The 20063-nt window shown below is 44.6% G+C and overlaps 1 protein-coding gene across 1 annotated transcript; it reads right to left on the bottom strand.

Annotated features, from left to right (window-relative positions):
• Positions 1-1588: 1588 nt before the first annotated feature.
• LOC129856825 (potassium-transporting ATPase alpha chain 1-like) lies at positions 1589-12083 on the bottom strand. Its single transcript, XM_055924528.1, has 21 exons — positions 11952-12083; positions 11770-11829; positions 11435-11638; positions 10437-10550; positions 9455-9589; positions 8209-8326; positions 7412-7680; positions 7021-7329; positions 6774-6908; positions 6407-6599; positions 5848-6023; positions 5547-5683; positions 5167-5317; positions 4829-4997; positions 4502-4656; positions 4289-4412; positions 3924-4069; positions 3007-3140; positions 2712-2813; positions 2513-2604; positions 1589-2362 (listed from the first exon to the last, which is right to left on the bottom strand). The coding sequence occupies exons 1-21, from the start codon at positions 12081-12083 to the stop codon at positions 2334-2336; spliced, it is 3084 nt and encodes a 1027-aa protein (XP_055780503.1). The 3' UTR covers positions 1589-2333.
• Between the last annotated feature and the right edge of the window lie 7980 nt (positions 12084-20063).

Here is a 20063-nt window from a genome sequence, read left to right as displayed (position 1 = left end):
ACCGGACAAACGCGGACGACGTTGGGCCAACTGTGGGCCAACTGCCCTATGGGACTCCCAATCACGGCCGGTTGTGATACAGCCTGGAATCGAAATGAGTCGAAATGAGTATTTTATATTATTTTCACACACTGAACCATAACCATACTAACGGATCATTAATGACAAAGTCGTTAATTTGCATAATTTGATGGAAAAATCTGAGAGTACCGCTCTAAAATTCCACATTCTGCAGCACGTGACTATCTGTTCAAGTGTTCTGCAGAGCATCCGGCTGCTGGGCTACGTGAGATATGGTGCGTGCTTTGTGGAATGGATGAAAACCGTGTGAGACCACATTGTGGTGAATCATCATCCATCGATTGTAGTTACACACGATCGCAATGTAATAACGTATTTCACTAATCTAATTTCTGAGTGTAAAATAATATCTCTGGGGAAAAACATTTAAAAGATACAATTATTTTATGGAAAGGGGATACCTAGTCAGTTAACTGAATCCATTCAACTGAAATGTATCTTCCGCATTAAACCCAACCCCTCTGAATCAGAGAGGCGTGAGTTCTGCCTTAATCGTCATTCACGTCATCGGCGCTCGGGGAACAGATATTGTTAGGTGTTAACTGCCTTGCTCAAGAGCAGAACGGCAGATTTGCCCACCTTGCCGGCTTGGGGATTCGAACCTTTGACGTTTTGGTTACTGGCCCAAAGCTCTTAACCGCTATGGTGGTATGCTACCTAAACGTTGAGTTTTGAAGTCGACTACAACAGGGTGTATACTAAATGTTACATCGCATATGGTGAGTTGCGTAAAAATATCTAAATGTATAGGAATAATAATATGTGAAGCCAATTAGCTGTCAAACCATACAGTCATGGGCGGCAGCGTATCCTAGTGGTTAGAGCGTTGGACTAGTAACCGGAAGGTTGCAAGTTCAAATCCCCGAGCTGACAAGGTACAAATCTGTCGTTCTGCCCCTGAACAGGCAGTTAACCCACTGTTCCTAGGCCGTCATTGAAAATAAGAATTTGTTCTTAACTGACTTGCCTAGTTAAAAAAAAAAAAAAAAAAAAGTCAAACCATGAACACATTGTAGCCCACTTTTCTCAATGGCGTCATCGTGTGGTAGTGCGTTGAAATGATCCAAAAGAAAAGGAAGTACGTCAATGATTTCATATCCCTCAGATCCTCCTTTTCTTTCAGCAATATCTTTCCCCTAAGGAGAGCAGCACCATCAAGAGAGTCAAGAAGTGAATTCTGTAAAGTCATCCAGGTGAGTAGCCTACCCACAACCCAGCTCAGCCAATGGCAGTCCAGCTCAGCTACCCACAGCCAAGCAGACTGTCTGGTGCTATGTGGACAGATGTAGGACAGGATAAGATTGGATCAACCAGAGGTAGACTGAGCTACACGATGTACAAACCCCTAAGTGTCTCTGGCTTTTAATAAAAGGGATTCATTAATTTGAATTTAAGTTATAATGGTGGTGAAACATTTCAGGTATCTCTAGAATATGAAGACATACAATACCTTATATTTGACACACTTTATTCATACAAATACATAAATATAATGCATATAGGCTACTGTACCTCCAACATTATCACCAAGAAAGAACCCTTGATGGCAAATATGTGTGATGTTATACATAAAAAGGCAATGGAATTCAGAAACAAAAGGCAATCACCCACAGACATCCACATACTACATTTACAAAAGGAAATGATTCCAAATGATAATTGATATGACAAACTCACATCAAGCATTCTATTTTTTTGTATTAGAACATGGAGGTGTGTCTTTACAAACATATCACAAAATAATTAATGGTTATTGTTTCAATGTATAAGATTTGGTTCCGTATCAGAAATGGTTTAGGATATTCAGAGCTATACTTGTACAGAGTTTGGCAAACCTTGTTTGATATTTAAATTGTATTGTATTGTATTGGAATGTTTAGGACCAAGATGGACGACAGTTTGCTAGCCAGACTTCTCTGTATAGCAGGTTGACGTTTATTGGCATGAGTCTTGTCCTAGAGGCAGAACTGAGAAATGTCCTCTTAGGCCAGCTGCAAAGTCAAATTGGGTATATTGTGAAAATTCATGAAAACAAACATTTGTTTTTCGGTCTTAATTTAAGTTTAGGGTTAGCCATTTGCTAGTGTGGTTAAGGTTAGGGTTAGAATTAAAATCAGATTTTATGATTTTGTGGCTGTGCCAGCTTGTGACCACTGCAGAGCAGAGCTACCCCCAGAACAAGATTCATGACGGAAAATGCTAACCTGCATCTTTATACCTATGTCTCTGGTCTAGATATATGCCCTCTTCTCTCAATAATACAGCTCCTGGTCCCACCAACCTGTGATAGTGGATAGGAAATAATCTGAATTAGGGCTGACTACTGCAAGGAATGGATGGATGATAAATAGATGGATGGATGGGTGAATGGATGGATAGATGCATGGAGGATGAATGGATGGACAAGACAGAGGCAAGAAAGGCTACTTACTTCCTGGATGTCTTCTGACCCCCAGCTTCCTGATCTCGTCATAGACAAAGATTAGAATTCCGTACGGGATTGGAACAAACCACCATTGGCCCCTGTAAGGGGGAGTTACACGCATGAACAAACCAACATGAAATCCATCAAAACAATGACAGAGAAGATGAATCGACAACCATTCAAGTCAAGCAGAGTGTAACAGTACCTAATGGGCATGAAGTTGAAAATGTTGGGCATCCCTGGGCAGTAGCACAGCAGGTTACCCAGCAACAGCTGGAAGACGATGGCACTCACCAACACCTTGTTCCTGCACACAAAGGGAAAACATGGAGGATGGTCAAACAATGTTTTATTAGTCCCATCAAGATTGATACTTCCCAAGTTATTTTGTTGGAAGCCTTCTCTGCCACCATCCTTTCATAAACAATACATTTCATAGAGTATATGATTGTATGTAGGGAGTAAGAGACATTTGTTCAATGCAGTTAACATCCACTGACCTAAAGAAGCCCTGCTGGAAGATGGACAGACGGCGGGTTTTCCTGATCAACACATCAGCGATCTGGCAGATCTCGATACTGATGAAGAAGACAGTGTAGCAGGTGTACTGCTGATACAGACGCTGGGCGTATGTCTGCAGAACAGAGAAGACAGGAGATTTTCAACAGGCATTTCCAGGAGTTACAGGTAAGTGAGGGCACTGTAAAGCCACATGCACTTGTCCATTCCTGGCCACAAGACAGACACACACACACACACACACACACACACACACACACACACACACACACACACACACACACACACACACACACACACACACACACACACACACACACACACACACACACACACACACACACACACACACACACACACACACACACACACGCTTATCCTACAGTAAGCCACACACACTCACCTACTCCTGGCCATGTCTGTCATACAGTAAGCCACACACACTCAGCCATTCCTGGCCATATCTATCCTACAGTAAGCAACACACACTCTCCCACTCCTGGCCATATCTATCCTACAGTAATCCACACACACTCACCCACTCCTGGCCATATCTATCCTACAGTAAGCCACACACACTCACCCACTCCTGGCCATATCTATCCTACAGTAAGCCACACACACTCACCCACTCCTGGCCATATCTATCCTACAGTAAGCAACACACACTCTCCCACTCCTGGCCATATCTATCCTACAGTAAGCCACACACACTCACCCACTCCTGGCCATATCTATCCTACAGTAAGCAACACACACTCTCCCACTCCTGGCCATATCTATCCTACAGTAATCCACACACACTCACCCACTCCTGGCCATATCTATCCTACAGTAAGCCACACACACTCTCCCACTCCTGGCCATATCTATCCTACAGTAAGCCACACACACTCACCCACTCCTGGCCATAGCTGTCCTGCAGGTCCTGCAGATGGACGTCCTCCCAGTGGGACCTGAGCCCCACACACAGCAGGGGATACCAGCCCTCCTGGGCCATCGCTGTAAAGTAGTCTGTGAAGCCAGCGAAAGACTGGATCGCTCCTGGAGAAGGGGATACGGGGAGAGTTAAACCAAAAGAGAGGGAGGAAGGAGAAAATTGAACATGAAATATGTACTAATAGACTATTTGTAGGTTATCACCTTGAATATTGGTCAATAAATCATTCAGCTTCAAGGATCAATCGGTCTCAAAGGACCCAGTGAAAAAACAAGGCCTTTTTCATACATTTACATACTACAGGAACAGACATGAACCCTCACCAATCTGGAAGTAGGAGTAGGCAGCCAGAGATTCGTTCACCAACCTATCCTTACGCGGGTTCCTGGGTTTCAGATGCATAATATCACTCTCTGCCTTCTCATAGGCCAGAGACACAGAGGGAAACTGTAGGATAGAAGAAGGATAATCGGCATCATTCTAGAATGGTCTTATAGTGCAGGGAGATGAGAGGTGAGGAAGAGGAGAAGACTCACAATGTCAGTGGCCAGCTCGATCATGAGGATGGTGATGCAGCCCAATGGCAGAGGAACACTGACAGTGATGTAGATGAGGTAGGGTGTGAGCTCCGGAATGTTCTTGGTCAGTGTGTACGCAATGGACTTCTTCAGGTTGTCAAAGATCAGACGGCCTGGGTGTCAGATATGGTCGAAATCAATCCCTCAATATCAGTATTACTTAGTATCATGAAGGCTTAACTTTGTGAAACCAAATATTGGTTCACAGGATACATTTCAAATGTAATCAGCCTGTAAAAATGGCTGTTGTTGTGTTTTGTGATTTGCTAAGACACTCTCACTCACCCTGCTCCACCCCTGTGACGATGGAGGCAAAGTTGTCATCCAGCAGAATCATGTCAGCTGCATTCTTAGCTGCATCGGAGCCAGCTATGCCCATGGCAATACCGATGTCTGCCTTTTTCAATGCAGGGGAGTCGTTCACCCCATCGCCTGTCACAGCCACAATGGAGCCCTTAGTGAGAGAGAAAGTGAGAGAATGAGACAGAAAGAGAGGGGAGGAGAGGGTTTGAGAGAGATAACATGACAAAAAAGAAGGGTAAGCCAAACCAAAAATCTCTCTGGAATGCAGTGTGACTAACGACTTGGTATGTGTGTGTGTGGTGGTGGTGGGGGGGGCTCACCAGGCGCTGACAGCTCTCCACGATGATGAGTTTCTGTTGGGGGGAGGTGCGGGCGAACACCATTTCAGGGTGACTCCTCAACGCTTCGTCCAGCTCTTCACTGCTCATGTCCTTCAGCTGACCACCACTTATCACACAGGCACGGGCATCCCTGAAGACCACATAGAATAGATTAGAATATGATAGAATAGAGTAGACTGGTCAAATCCACTGACAGGGCGTTATCATCTCCAGGAAGTATTAGGAGTTCTCACTCCTTCTTACTTGATATACACACTCTGTATAAATAGTCAAATCTGTCACAGGAGATTGATCAACCACAGTGAGAGTCAGAGTCCTAACCCTGCCAGACCGTGTTGGTGTTGGGGAACAAGACCCACCTCCTGTTGACCTGCTCCACTGGGATGCGTTTCCTGGTAGCGATGTCCTCTACTGTCTCACTGCCCTCTGTGATGATGCCAACGTTGGCAGCGATGGCTCTGGCCGTGATCGGGTGGTCGCCTGTCACCATGACTACCTGAGGGAGGTCACAGTGGAAGGAGTTGATGTTGATTGACGTGACACAATGAGGGAGACTGTGATGGCCTGTTACATTGTATGTTACATCTATGTTCTAACTCTCCTTTTTTCTCTTTCTGTCGTTCTCCTTTGCCCCATCTCTCCCCCATTTTACCCTCGTACCCTTATTCCAGCCGTGCGGCACTTCATGACAGCGTCAGGCACAGTGGCGCGTGGCGGGTCGATCATGGAGATGAGTCCAGCGAAACACAAACCAGACGTGGTAAAGTTCATCTCATCAGAGTCAAACTTGTAACCACGAGGAAACTCATTCTCATTCAGATAGATGTAACAAAAACCTGGAGACAAATGTTTGGACAGATTGGAGGGGTTAGTGGGTATTTATGGGCCTAAAGAAGAGATACCATTAAGTGTTGGGGAAGCTACTCTGAAAATATTGGTTACCAAGCTACAAATTAATTCACACTGGAAGAATTTAAGCTACACAAAAGCCACCATTAAGAAAAACTTAGTTTACTTAACTAAAGTTACTTAGAAAAGTAATTCACATCGTGATAAACTACTTTGTGATAAATTATCATATCTAAATCTGAAATGTCATAGACTACAAATTGCAAGAACAGATCACTCTGCAGTCAGATGTTAACAGAATGTGTCATTTAACCTATTAAACACAAAATATTTGGCAGGTCTGATGCCGAAAAAGAACACTGTCCCTTACCCAGCACTCTCTCCCCCAGGCTCCCCAAATCCATGTATGCGGTCTGGAAGGCCTCTCTCCACTGTTCATCCAGGGGCATCTCCTGGCCCTTGATCAGGATGGTGGAGCAGCGCTCCAAGATCCTCTCTGGTGCCCCCTTCATCACCAGCAGGTAGCGCAGGTCCATGGGGTCTTCCAACTCATGCACTGACAGCTACTCGCCACCGGGGGGAGACAGAGTACGATTCAAACACAAATAGCTCATTCTGGTAATGCCATTAAAGTATGTCTAATATTCACATGATACACCTATACAACATACTGTAGATTATATAACACACTTTCAACAGACTGACTTGAAATCAGATCAGAAAATCAGGCCTCTTACCTGGAACTTGTTGGTGGAGTTGAATGGTACTTCAACAACCTTTTTGAAGCGTTCCCTGTATTCCATCATGTTCCCTATGGCCAGCTCAGTGAACTTCAGCAGAGCCGTCTCTGAGGCGTCGCCCACCACTATTCTCTGTTGCACATAGGTACATTGGAAAAAAAGGTAACTCATAAATCATATAGTTTTCATTGATGCTGTGTCTGTGAATTAATGTGTCTGTTGAGGCTAGTGTCTATCAGCTCACCCTAGGAATAGGCAGAGACTCCTGGTTGGGTTTGAAGATGGCCCGGTTACAGAGTCCTGCCACTCTTGCCAACGATCGCCATGTCTCGGATGATTGGTCAAAGCTCTGACCTGATTGGTCCTCTGTGGTGTCTGCGGCATGGATCACATTGTCGAACCACAGGTGGGCCACGGTCATCCTGTTCTGGGTCAGAGTGCCCGTCTTGTCAGAGCAGATGACCGAGGTGGAGCCCAGGGTCTCCACAGCCTCCAGGTTCTTCACCACACAGTTCTTCCTGGCCAAACGCTTGGCCGTCAGCGACAGACACACCTGGAGGGAGATGGTTGATGAAAACTGTTAATAACCAACTTGATATAGGCCGAGACAGACCAGAGCCTCAGTGTTGACTCACAGTGACAGTAGCCAGCAGCCCCTCAGGTACATAGGCCACCACGATGGCCATGAAGAAGATCATAGCCTCCAGGAAGGCATAGCCGATAAACATGGCCACCACGAAGAAGGTGAAGCCAAAGAAGATGGCCAGCCCAGCAATGATGTCAACAAAGTGCTCAATCTCTATGGCAATTGGCGTCTTCTCATTGCCTACGCCTGACGCCAAGCTGGCAATGCGGCCAATGATGGTGCGGTCACCCGTGTTGATGACCGTTCCTGTGGCCACTCCTGGTAGGGGCCAAGCAGAGGAAAGGGGATTTTAGATTACATTATGAGTGTAATGTTGATGTTTTTGCAAATTTTTACTGTTATGAGTGTAAGTGTTTCTGTGTGAATCTTTTCTGTGTGTGAATTAATAAGGGTTGTGTGTCTGTCAAAGGAGGCTGGTGGTGGAATCAATGGAATGGTACCAATACTACCAAACACATCAAACTCTTGGGAGCAACATGCTTGACTCCGTTCCATTTTTTCCATTTCAGCCATTAAAATGAGCCCATCTTCCTATAGCTCCTCCCACCAACCTCCTCTGGTGTCTCTGTAGTACCGTTCAGGCAGTGGTGGCAGTGTGTGTGTGTGTGTGTGTAGCATAGATTGGTGGCACCTTAATTGGGGAGGACGGGCTCATCGTCCGGAATAAATGGAATGGTGTCTAACTCAAACACATTGTTTCCATGTGTTTGATGCCATTCCATTTACTCTACTCCAGACATTATTATGAGCCGTCCTCCCCTCAGCAGCCTCCTGTGATGTGTCTACCTTCCAGGCAGGTGGTGGAGAAGAAGGCGATGTTCTTGGTCTCTAGGGGGTTCTCGTGGGTACACTCCGGGGTTTTGCTCTGGGGCTCTGACTCTCCTGTCAGGGATGAGTTATCCACCTGGAGAGGATGATGAGATCAAGGAACTGACAGGGTTATAACATATGAAACCAACCAGGGTTCAAACCCGGGTCTTCTGCATAACCTAACCCTAACCCTGGCTTCATGTCCACACCCCGGGTCAACCTTAAACATAGCCCTAACCCTGGCTTCATGTCCACACCCCGGGTCAACCTTAAACCTAGCCCTAACCCTAGCTTCATGCCAACACCCCGGGTCAACCTTAAACCTAGCCCTAACCCTAGCTTCATGCCAACACCCCGGGTCAACCTTAAACCTAACCCTAACCCTAGCTTCATGCCAACACCCCGGGTCAACCTTAAACCTAGCCCTAACCCTAGCTTCATGCCAACACTCTGGGTCAACCTTAAACCTAGCCCTAACCCTAGCTTCATGCCAACACCCCGGGTCAACCTTAAACCTAACCCTAACCCTAGCTTCATGCCAACACCCCGGGTCAACCTTAAACCTAGCCCTAACCCTAGCTTCATGCCAACACTCCGGGTCAACCTTAAACCTAGCCCTAACCCTAGCTTCATGCCAACACCCCGGGTCAACCTTAAACCTAACCCTAACCCTAGCTTCATGCCAACACCCCGGGTCAACCTTAAACCTAACCCTAGCTTTATGCCAACACCCCGGGTCAACCTTAAACCTAACCCTAGCTTCATGCCAACACCCCGGGTCAACCTTAAACCTAACCCTAGCTTTATGCCAACACCCCAGGTCAACCTTAAACCTAGCCCTAACCCTAGCTTCATGCCAACACCCCGGGTCAACCTTAAACCTAGCCCTAACCCTAGCTTCATGCCAACACCCCGGGTCAACCTTAAACCTAACCCTAGCTTCATGCCAACACCCCGGGTCAACCTTAAACCTAACCCTAACCCTAGCTTCATGTCCACACCCCGAGTCAACCCTAACCCTAACCCTGGCTTCATGTCCACATCCCGGATCAACCATAATCCTAACTTCAAACCTAACTCTAACCCTAACACTAATCCTAACCTGAATCCTAGCTCTATGTTCACATTCCTGCTCAACCTGCATCAACACCCTTAGCCATTACTTCTGGGTTGAAATTGTGTTAGTGGTCTATAATGGGAACTGGTGGCCTAGTGTACCTACCTTACAGCCCTGGGCAAAGATGATGCGGATGTCAGCAGGCACGCGGTCACCACCCTTAATCTCCACCAGGTCTCCCACCACCAGGTCCATGGCATTGATCTGGTTCTTCTGCCCGTCACGGATCACCAGGGCTTGCTAGAAAGGGATAGATGGTTATACCAAATCCCTGTATTTCAATGATTGATTGATGGACTGACTGCCTTGGATCAGTGCTGTAGTGAGTGGATTATGATCTGTGTTGATGAAAGGAATAGTTTTGTCATGAAAGTAAACCGTTTCTTAAAATAACAAAGTAACTGTTGTATGGGTATTTAGGGCCAGGAGTGTTTCCTGGTCTGGTAACATCTTCAGGAAACACTCATGGCTCTAGTTATAATGTATTTCCTTAGTAATAATGTATTTCCTTAGTTGTAATGTATTTCCTTAGTTGTAATGTATTTCCTTAGTTGTAATGTATTTCCTTAGTTATATTGTATTTCTCTAGTTATAATGTATTTCTCTAGTTATAATGTATTTCTCTAGTTATAATGTATTTCTTCAGTTATAATGTATTTCTCTAGTTATAATGTATTTCTCTAGTTATAATGTATTTCTTCAGTTATAATGTATTTCCTGAGTTATAATGTATTTCTCTAGTTATAATGTATTTCCTTAGTTATAATGTATTCGCTAGTTATAATGTATTTCTCTAGTTATAATGTATTTCTCTAGTTATAATGTATTTCTCTAGTTATAATGTATTTCTCTAGTTATAATGTATTTCTTCAGTTATAATGTATTTCCTGAGTTATAATGTATTTCTCTAGTTATAATGTATTTCCTTAGTTATAATGTATTCGCTAGTTATAATGTATTTCCTTAGTTATAATGTATTTCCTTAGTTATAATGTATTTCCTTAGTTATAATGTATTTCCTTAGTTATAATGTATTTCCTTAGTTATAATGTATTTCTTTAGTTATAATGTATTTCCATATCTTTACCTGTGGAACTAGATTTTTGAAGCTGGCGATGATGTTGGTGCTCTTAAACTCTTGGTAGTAACCGAAGCAGCCAGTCACCACAACAACAGTAATCAGAGTGATGGCGAGGTACAGCTGTAGACATGTGTGGTAACAGAGAAATAGTGATGAAACAAACACAATATGTTGATGCTGTAATACATGTTATTATCGTATGTATTCCCCTTTCTTCACATACAGTATTTTCTCCTTCAGCCTCCTAGTGCAACTTTATCCTTTCCTTCACCCTCCTAGTGCAACTTTAGCCTTTCCTTCACCCTCCCAGTGCAACTTTAGCCTTTCCTTCACCCTCCCAGTGCAACTTTAGCCTCTCCTTCACCCTCCCAGTGTATCTTTAGCCTTTCCTTCACCCTCCTAGTGCAACTTTAGCCTTTCCTTCACCCTCCCAGTGCAACTTTAGCCTTTCCTTCACCCTCCCAGTGTATCTTTAGCCTCTCCTTCTCCCTCCCAGTGTATCTTTAGCCTCTCCTTCACCCTCCCAGTGCAACTTTAGCCTTTCCTTCACCCTCCCAGTGCAACTTTAGCCTTTCCTTCACCCTCCCAGTGCAACTTTAGCCTTTCCTTCACCCTCCCAGTGCAACTTTAGCCTTTCCTTCACCCTCCCAGTGCAACTTTAGCCTCTCCTTCACCCTCCCAGTGCAACTTTAGCCTCTCCTTCACCCTCCCAGTGTAACTTTAGCCTCTCCTTCACCCTCCCAGTGTAACTTTAGCCTCTCTTTCACCCTCCCAGTGTATCTTTAGCCTTTCCTTCACCCTCCCAGTGTATCTTTAGCCTCCCAGTGTAACTTTTGCAAACGCTTCAACTCTCTCCTTATCCATCTGTCAACAATCCCTTCCTCACTATTCTAATATTGTTCAACATTCCTGCACTACAGTCTCGTACTCCACCTCTTCCTCCACCTCCTCCTACCCTTCCTCTCTCCTCCCCTTTTTTTCTCTCCCCGCCCCATCCTCCTCACATCGTCAAAGCAGCCGAGGGTTCCCCTGGAGAACTCGATGCCGAAAGCAATGAAGCAGATGACGGCTGCCACCCACATCAGACACTGCAGCCCTCCGGCCAGCTGACGGGCAAACTTGACGTACTCTGGGGTCCCTTTGGGGGGCAGCAGTTCGTTGGGGCCGTCCCGCTCCAGAACCTCCGCTGCTTTGCTGGACGTCAGGCCCTGAGGGGATTTAAGGGGGAGGAGGGGGGAGAGAGTTAGAGAGAGGGAAAGAGAGAGATTTACTCTATATTAGCAGCAGTCTGTTTCATCACACAGACAGACGGACAGAAACCCCATGGTAGCATGGTTACCTTGGTAACACTGGTGGTATACCTCATCTCCAGCTCTTCTATTGTGATCTCGTGGTCGTCCTGTAAAGATTGACAGACTGTTAAAGCTACAATGTATTTATGATGCAATTCTGTCCCATTTAATTTAATTTGTCATATTCTCTCCAGCTCTCTCTCCTTCTGGTCTTGTGAATCACACTCACAATATCCATCTCCTTCTTCATGCCCTCTAGCCTATCCTTTTTCTTTATCTTCTTCTTTTTCTTCATCTTGACATCCACTTCTCCATTCATCTCAAACATGTCGTAAGAGTCCTGGAGACAAAGAGGTGACATCCTGTATCATCTTGCTAGGGGTGAATATACAATATTCTTGATCATTGAATGAAAATCAAATTTAATTCATGACAATTTGATTAGAGCTTTGATGAATCACATAAATGGGTCACCTACCCCTTTACTCATGGTGGAGGGCCTGCCCAAATCAATTGAAGTCCAACGCTCAGTCCTCTTTCCCCCCGAAATCTTAGAAGCGTCTTTATATCCTCACTAGGGATGTTCCTCAGAGTAAAATCACCAACCTCCAGAGCAGGACCAGACTGTTGGCTCAGCTTTATATACTACCGCACCACCTTCACCTTCTCTACCCGCCCCAAAATGGCAGTGCCATTTTAAGTGTAGCCAATGTCACCCCTATTAAGGTGAATGGCAAAGCGTCCCCTACCCACATTGGTGGCTCTTTCATATCAGTGCCATTGGCCTTGTGTGTAGGGCTTGTACCTGTCTTATCAGAATACACAAGTTTTTACATTCCCTGATTAACTGTAAAGCTATCAAGAAGGTCAATGCCGTTCCAAAGTCACAACTACTTCTTTAACTTGTGATAGGACAAATCTGTATTACATCAAGAGTGATTTTCTTCTCTACTCAGATACACATTAATTGACTGATACTATGACTGGTTCATCCCATTCAATGACTGGTACAGATATAGAAGACATGAATTGGATGAAACACATCTAGTGAGAAGTAGATTCAAATGCCTTGTATATATTATAGTTCATTATCTGCCCTCAGGAGGGCCTAACTTACAGTGTATATCAGTGTAAAAAAACTGTAGTGGTCAATTCAAATAAAATACAGCGATATGGTCATGCCAGGCCAGTAAGCGTTTAGAAATTGAGACTTTATTTCTACATTTCCTGTTTAGGGGCCAATGTGAGAACACCTTATCAGTGGGAGAGTGTGTAAATACTTACAGTATTTGTGCCTCAGACCGCTAAAAGGTGTGACGGTGACACACTCCACATTGGCATCACTGCTGTGTCATCTGCCCTTATAAGGAAAGGACAATTGAACATTAAAAACAAATTGACACTCACAACCTCTTATGTACTGCTCCGTGTTCCCATCACAAAGACACCAGTGGGCAGGAGATGAACTGGCGTAATACTTTTATTACTGTTATTGAACTACCACAATGCCTATTATAACTCTTATTGAATTAAGTGAAAAAATGTTTCTTCACCGGGCAACATCCATCCAACAGTGAATTCTATCATCTGCCAATTTATCAATCATTTTCCATCATATTTGTAAGGCATGTATTGTAAGCACCCTGAACAGGTGATTTTTATAACTAACCCAAGTTTAACCCATGACTTACCTAGTTAAATAAAGGTTACATTTAAAATATATATATTTTAAAAGCGATAGACCAGATAAGAAAAAAATGTGCCAACCAGCATTGAGCTAAACTGAGCGAGCTCAACTGTGAATGGAAGCCAGTTTGGATTTTGGCGTCACTCCTATCAAATCCCATTGAGAGCATACGTCATTGACAGAAAAACTTGAATTGTTGCATCTGGTTGTGTTGTTGTCCTCCGGAGGCTAGCTAGCTAGCTAAAACGGGCCCTTTCCTAAATTAGCCATTGATGGAGATAGGGATGTGGACTTGTGGTTTAACTTAATTCTCCATGCTGGCCAATGATTATAACAGCAACTCTGATCCAACCATTAGTTCATACAGTGTTGTGCCCCTGGCCTGAGAGGATGGAAGTTCAATATGTAGCTAGTTGTAGAAGGCTAATGTTAACTAGCTAGCGTTGCCCATGAATGGAAATTAGGCCAGCAAGCAAGCATTTTAGCCAGGTAGCCTAGGACAACAAAAAATGAAAGCGTGTACTGTACGACAGAGTGATAGATCGTTTTGTCAACATGAGAGGAGGATGGCATTGGCGTTTTTCTACAAGTAGGGTGAGTCAACATGCTTGCACAAACGCGCATGCACACAGAAATCAGAACCATAGACAGCCACATCATATTTAGCTTCCTTTGATTGATCTAAATTGTTTTTGGTATCTTTTAGTTGTCACTGTATTAGACTAAGCAGAGGTGATTTGATGATGTTGAAATGTTGAAGTTGAAATGGTGGTGCTGGAATAGTGGAGGCAGCTCCTGTTTTCTTTACGACTTATGGTAACTCTGTGGTTCTAAATCAATAGTTGTTTAATGGTTCGAAAATGTCAGACACATTAACTTGCTTGACCATGCTCTAGGTCATGTAACTGTCTGTCACATGCAATATTCTTTGTGGACTTCACTGGACAGAGGGTGCTATGATAAAACAAAGGTGTGGTTGAATATATTCTGCCACTGTGCTTCTTATTGTCTCGCCCTTTAGGCCTTTATATCACAGTCGCACAGCATATGAATTAACAGGTTATAGAGCAAACAATGCAATTATCACAACACAGGTTGTAATATGGCTTTTTATTCTGGGGGGGGGGGGGGCTTCCCCAGTGATGTAATCCACACGCCGCTGCTGTTCATCGACGAGATTATGTGCAAAATGTAAGCAAAAATCCGTCTCACTCCATCTGATCCCACTGCTGGCCACTGGGCTTCCTCTCTGTTATGGTAATTTTATGAATAATGACTAAATAATGTATACATTTAATGTAGAATTGTTACATTTAATGCAGAATTGTAACTAACAGAATTCTACCCTGTCTGATAAATGCATGTTTCTACATTGGCAAAGAGAAAGTGTTAAAAGACACATTGTGACAAAGAAGTTGTGGCCACTGTGAAACTAATAACAGGAAGTAAGTCTCCCCACCCAGGGAGGGGAGAAACCGTAGGCTTGCAGCAGAGTGTGCAACATGTGGTAGCTGATCCACCCCCCCCCCCCAAAAAATAAAGAAAACATGTGGTAGCATACAACAAGCCATATGTATGTGTTGGAATGGAATTTTACAGCAGCTTTGTCTTTGTCAGAGGGAAGGAGGAACATTTAGGACGCTATGACGCTGTGTTATTTGATATATAAACCAATGTATGTTGTATTGGGGGAGAGCTCTCAGAATAAACGTCACTGACTATTTTTAAACTGGTCTCCGTCTGTTTCACTTCCCCAGAACCGTACACATTCTGGGTGCAGACTGAATGTTTTAATTGAATAGGTTAATGAATACATAGGAATTAAAATTCCTCTAACACTCTCGTTATCATATTTGGTAGTGTGTGGAAACGCCAAGCAGATGCTTCACATTTATACATCCGGTTACATTTCTTGCTCATTGTTCTAATTGTGGTGGAACGATTAGAACAACATGGAGATGCCTTTCAAACAGGACACTAGTGTCCTAATCTCAGTAGGGTAGAGTGGGCTGGAGCTGGAATGTGTTCCACTTTATAAATCAGAGAGGTAGTGGAGTGCCCACCGCTTGGAAAACACTTACACCAATCACTTAACAGCTGCATGGCTTGGATAAAAACTACAATGGTCCTGTGACAATACAGAATTGATGGTCGAGTTTAATATGTCGAAATACCATGCAAACACATAAAAAAAACAAGTTCTGTGAAATGTAGGCTTTTCACTAATGGGTGAGCAGTTGTCCAAACCCAAAGTGAAGTGGTCAGAATATCCTGGCTAAGGTGGTGGTGATACCTCCCATGCAGGCCTACAGGGGTTCCTTTAGCCTACTGTGGGTAAACAGACTTACAGTAGGACCTGGGCCTGAGTTCGTTAGTCCAACAGGCACTTTGTAATGCTATCTGATCACAGAGGTTGTGTTATCACTAACAGAGAGAGAGAGAGACTATATGCACATTGTTACAACACTGGACATAAAACATTTGAAATTTCTCTATTATTTTTAAGCTTTTGTAAGTGTAATGTTAACTGGTCATTTCTGATTGTTTATTTCACTTTTGTTTATCCATTCCACTTGCTTTGACATTGTAAAGATGTTTTCCATGCCAATAAAGCCCTTTGAATTGAGAGAGACAGAGCGAGACAGAGATGGAAAGAGGGAGAGAGAGAGAAAGAGAGAGAAAAAGAGTGGACACGCACAGTACACAGTAGCCTCAGTTAACCTCTACAAGCTGTTTTAACCTCATGTCTGTCATGTCCCACTTCTCAAGTTGCACTTCCTGTCTCCTACAGAACAATAAGGTTAGGGAGAGCATATTTGTAGGGAGGGGGGGGGGGGGATCTTTGTTACTCCCAAATACAATTTTCCTCCCTGTTACTGTAGTTAGTATTGTTGTAGTGAGTATTGTTTCTAGCCATATGTCTTCTACATGAGCCTGGCAAGCTATTCTATACAGTTGTCCACACAAACCAAAAGATGGCAGCAAGGCAACACTGAGAAACCAGGTCACACCCCCATCCAAAGCAAGCCAATGGACTCTCATGTGGGAGAGCACCCCCTGAGCAAGACTTACTGGCAATTGACACTGTGTGGCTTTGTGTGTAAATAGACTACATGTGGGTGAGCAGACTTACTGGCGTTGACGCTGTGTGGCTTTGTGTGTAAATAGACTACATGTGGGTGAGCAGACTTACTGGCGTTGACACTGTGTGGCTTTGTGTGTAAATAGACTACATGTGGGTGAGCAGACTTACTGGTGTTGACACTGTGTGGCTTTGTGTGTAAATAGACTACATGTGGGTGAGCAGACTTACTGGCGTTAACACTGTGTGGCTCGGTGTGTAAATGGACTACATGTGGGTGAGCAGACTTACTGGCATTGACACTGTGTGGCTCGGTGTGTAAATAGACTACATGTGGGTGAGCAGACTTACTGGCGTTGACGCTGTGTGGCTTTGTGTGTAAATAGACTACATGTGGGTGAGCAGACTTACTGGCGTTGACACTGTGTGGCTCGGTGTGTAAATAGACTACATGTGGGTGAGCAGACTTACTGGCGTTGACGCTGTGTGGCTCGGTGTGTAAATAGACTACATGTGGGTGAGCAGACTTACTGGCGTTGACACTGTGTGGCTCGGTGTGTAAATAGTCTACATGTGGGTGAGCAGACTTACTGGCGTTGACACTGTGTGGCTGTGTGTGTAAATAGACTACATGTGGGTGAGCAGACTTACTGGTGTTGACACTGTGGCTTTGTGTGTAAATAGACTACATGTGGGTGAGCAGACTTACTGGCGTTGACGCTGTGTGGCTTTGTGTGTAGAGAGACTACATGTGGGTGAGCAGACTTACTGGCGTTGACGCTGTGTGGCTTTGTGTGTAAATAGACTACATTTGGGTGAGCAGACTTACTGGTGTTGACACTGTGGCTTTGTGTGTAAATAGACTACATGTGGGTGAGCACACTTACTGGCGTTGACACTGTGGCTTTGTGTGTAAATAGACTACATGTGGGTGAGCACACTTACTGGCGTTGACACTGTGTGGCTTTGTGTGTAAATAGACTACATGTGGGTGAGCAGACTTACTGGCATTGACACTGTGTGGCTCGGTGTGTAAATAGACTACATGTGGGTGAGCAGACTTACTGGTGTTGACACTGTGTGGCTCGGTGTGTAAATAGACTACATGTGGGTGAGCAGACTTACTGGTGTTGACACTGTGTGGCTCGGTGTGTAAATAGACTACATGTGGGTGAGCAGACTTACTGGCGTTGACACTGTGTGGCTTTGTGTGTAAATAGACTACATGTGGGTGAGCAGACTTACTGGTGTTGACACTGTGTGGCTCGGTGTGTAAATAGACTACATGTGGGTGAGCAGACTTACTGGTGTTGACGCTGTGTGGCTCGGTGTGTAAATAGACTACATGTGGGTGAGCAGACTTACTGGCGTTGACACTGTGGCTTTGTGTAAATAGACTACATGTGGGTGAGCAGACTTACTGGCGTTGACACTGTGGCTTTGTGTAAATAGACTACATGTGGGTGAGCAGACTTACTGGTGTTGACACTGTGGCTTTGTGTAAATAGACAATATGTGGGTGAGCAGACTTACTGGTGTTGACACCGTGGCTTTGTGCGCAAATAGACTACATGTGGGTGAACAGACTTACTGGTGTTGACACTGTGTGGCTTTGTGTGTAAATAGACTACATTTGGGTGAGCAGACTTACTGGTGTTGACACTGTGTGGCTTTGTGTGTAAATAGACAACATGTGGGTGAGCAGACTTACTGGTGTTGACACCGTGGCTTTGTGCGCAAATAGACTACATGTGGGTGAACAGACTTACTGGTGTTGAGACTGTGTGGCTTTGTGTGTAAATAGACTACATTTGGCTGAGCAGACTTACTGGTGTTGACACTGTGGCTTTGTGTGTAAATAGACTACATGTGGGTGAGCAGACTTACTGGTGTTGACACTGTGTGGCTCTGTGTGTAAATAGACTACATTTGGGTGAGCAGACTTACTGGTGTTGACACTGTGTGGCTTTGTGTATAAATAGACTACATGTGGGTGAGCAGACTTACTGGCGTTGACACTGTGTGGCTCGGTGTGTAAATAGACTACATGTGGGTGAGCAGACTTACTGGTGTTGACACTGTGGCTTTGTTTGTAAATAGACTACATGTGGGTGAGCAGACTTACTGGTGTTGACACTGTGGCTTTGTGTGTAAATAGACTACATGTGGGTGAGCAGACTTACTGGTGTTGACACTGTTGGGCTTTGTGTGTAAATAGACTACATGTGGGTGAGCAGACTTACTGGTGTTGACACTGTGTGGCTCGGTGTGCAAATAGACTACATGTGGGTGAGCAGACTTACTGGTGTTGACACTGTGGCTTTGTGTGTAAAAAGACTACATGTGGGTGAGCAGACTTACTGGTGTTGACACTGTGTGGCTCGGTGTGTAAATAGACTACATGTGGGTGAGCAGACTTACTGGTGTTGACACTGTGGCTTTGTTTGTAAAAAGACTACATGTGGGTGAGCAGACTTACTGGTGTTGACACTGTGTGGCTCGGTGTGAAAATAGACTACATGTGGGTGAGCAGACTTACTGGTGTTGACACTGTGTGGCTCGGTGTGTAAATAGACTACATGTGGGTGAGCAGACTTACTGGTGTTGACACTGTGGCTTTGTGTGTAAATAGACTACATGTGGGTGAGCACACTTACTGGCGTTGACACTGTGTGGCTTTGTGTGTAAATAGACCACATGTGGGTGAGCAGACTTACTGGCATTGACACTGTGTTGCTCGGTGTGTAAATAGACTACATGTGGGTGAGCAGACTTACTGGTGTTGACACTGTGTGGCTCGGTGTGTAAATAGACTACATGTGGGTGAGCAGACTTACTGGCGTTGACACTGTGTGGCTTTGTGTGTAAATAGACTACATGTGGGTGAGCAGACTTACTGGTGTTGACACTGTGTGGCTCGGTGTGTAAATAGACTACATGTGGGTGAGCAGACTTACTGGTGTTGACGCTGTGTGGCTCGGTGTGTAAATAGACTACATGTGGGTGAGCAGACTTACTGGCGTTGACACTGTGGCTTTGTGTAAATAGACTACATGTGGGTGAGCAGACTTACTGGTGTTGACACCATGGCTTTGTGCGCAAATAGACTACATGTGGGTGAACAGACTTACTGGTGTTGACACTGTGTGGCTTTGTGTGTAAATAGACTACATGTGGGTGAGCAGACTTACTGGTGTTGACACTGTGGCTTTGTGTGTAAATAGACTACATGTGGGTGAGCAGACTTACTGGTGTTGACACTGTGTGGCTCGGTGTGTAAATAGACTACATGTGGGTGAGCAGACTTACTGGTGTTTACACTGTGTGGCTCGGTGTGTAAATAGACTACATTTGGGTGAGCAGACTTACTGGTGTTGACACTGTGTGGCTTTGTGTGTAAATAGACTACATGTGGGTGAGCAGACTTACTGGCATTGACACTGTGTGGCTCGGTGTGTAAATAGACTACATGTGGGTGAGCAGACTTACTGGTGTTGACACTGTGTGGCTCGGTGTGTAAATAGACTACATGTGGGTGAGCAGACTTACTGGCGTTGACACTGTGTGGCTTT

This window comes from Salvelinus fontinalis, chromosome 6 (assembly GCF_029448725.1).
Source record: "Salvelinus fontinalis isolate EN_2023a chromosome 6, ASM2944872v1, whole genome shotgun sequence".
NCBI lineage: Eukaryota > Metazoa > Chordata > Actinopteri > Salmoniformes > Salmonidae > Salvelinus > Salvelinus fontinalis.
This window is presented reverse-complemented; position numbering and strand designations above follow the sequence as displayed.

What these genes read in the sequence shown, in the direction of transcription:
- LOC129856825 (XM_055924528.1), bottom strand. Translation starts at nt 12,083, where the DNA reads ATGTCACCTCTTTGTCTCCAGGACTCTTACGACATGTTTGAGATGAAT. An exon ending in TGGAGAGCTGTCAGCGCCTG is followed by an intron (nt 4,998 to 5,166) that starts GTGAGCCCCCCC and finishes TCTCTCACTAAG; the next exon opens with GGCTCCATTGTGGCTGTGAC. An exon ending in GGTCAGAAGACATCCAGGAA is followed by an intron (nt 2,363 to 2,512) that starts GTAAGTAGCCTT and finishes CCACTATCACAG; the next exon opens with GTTGGTGGGACCAGGAGCTG.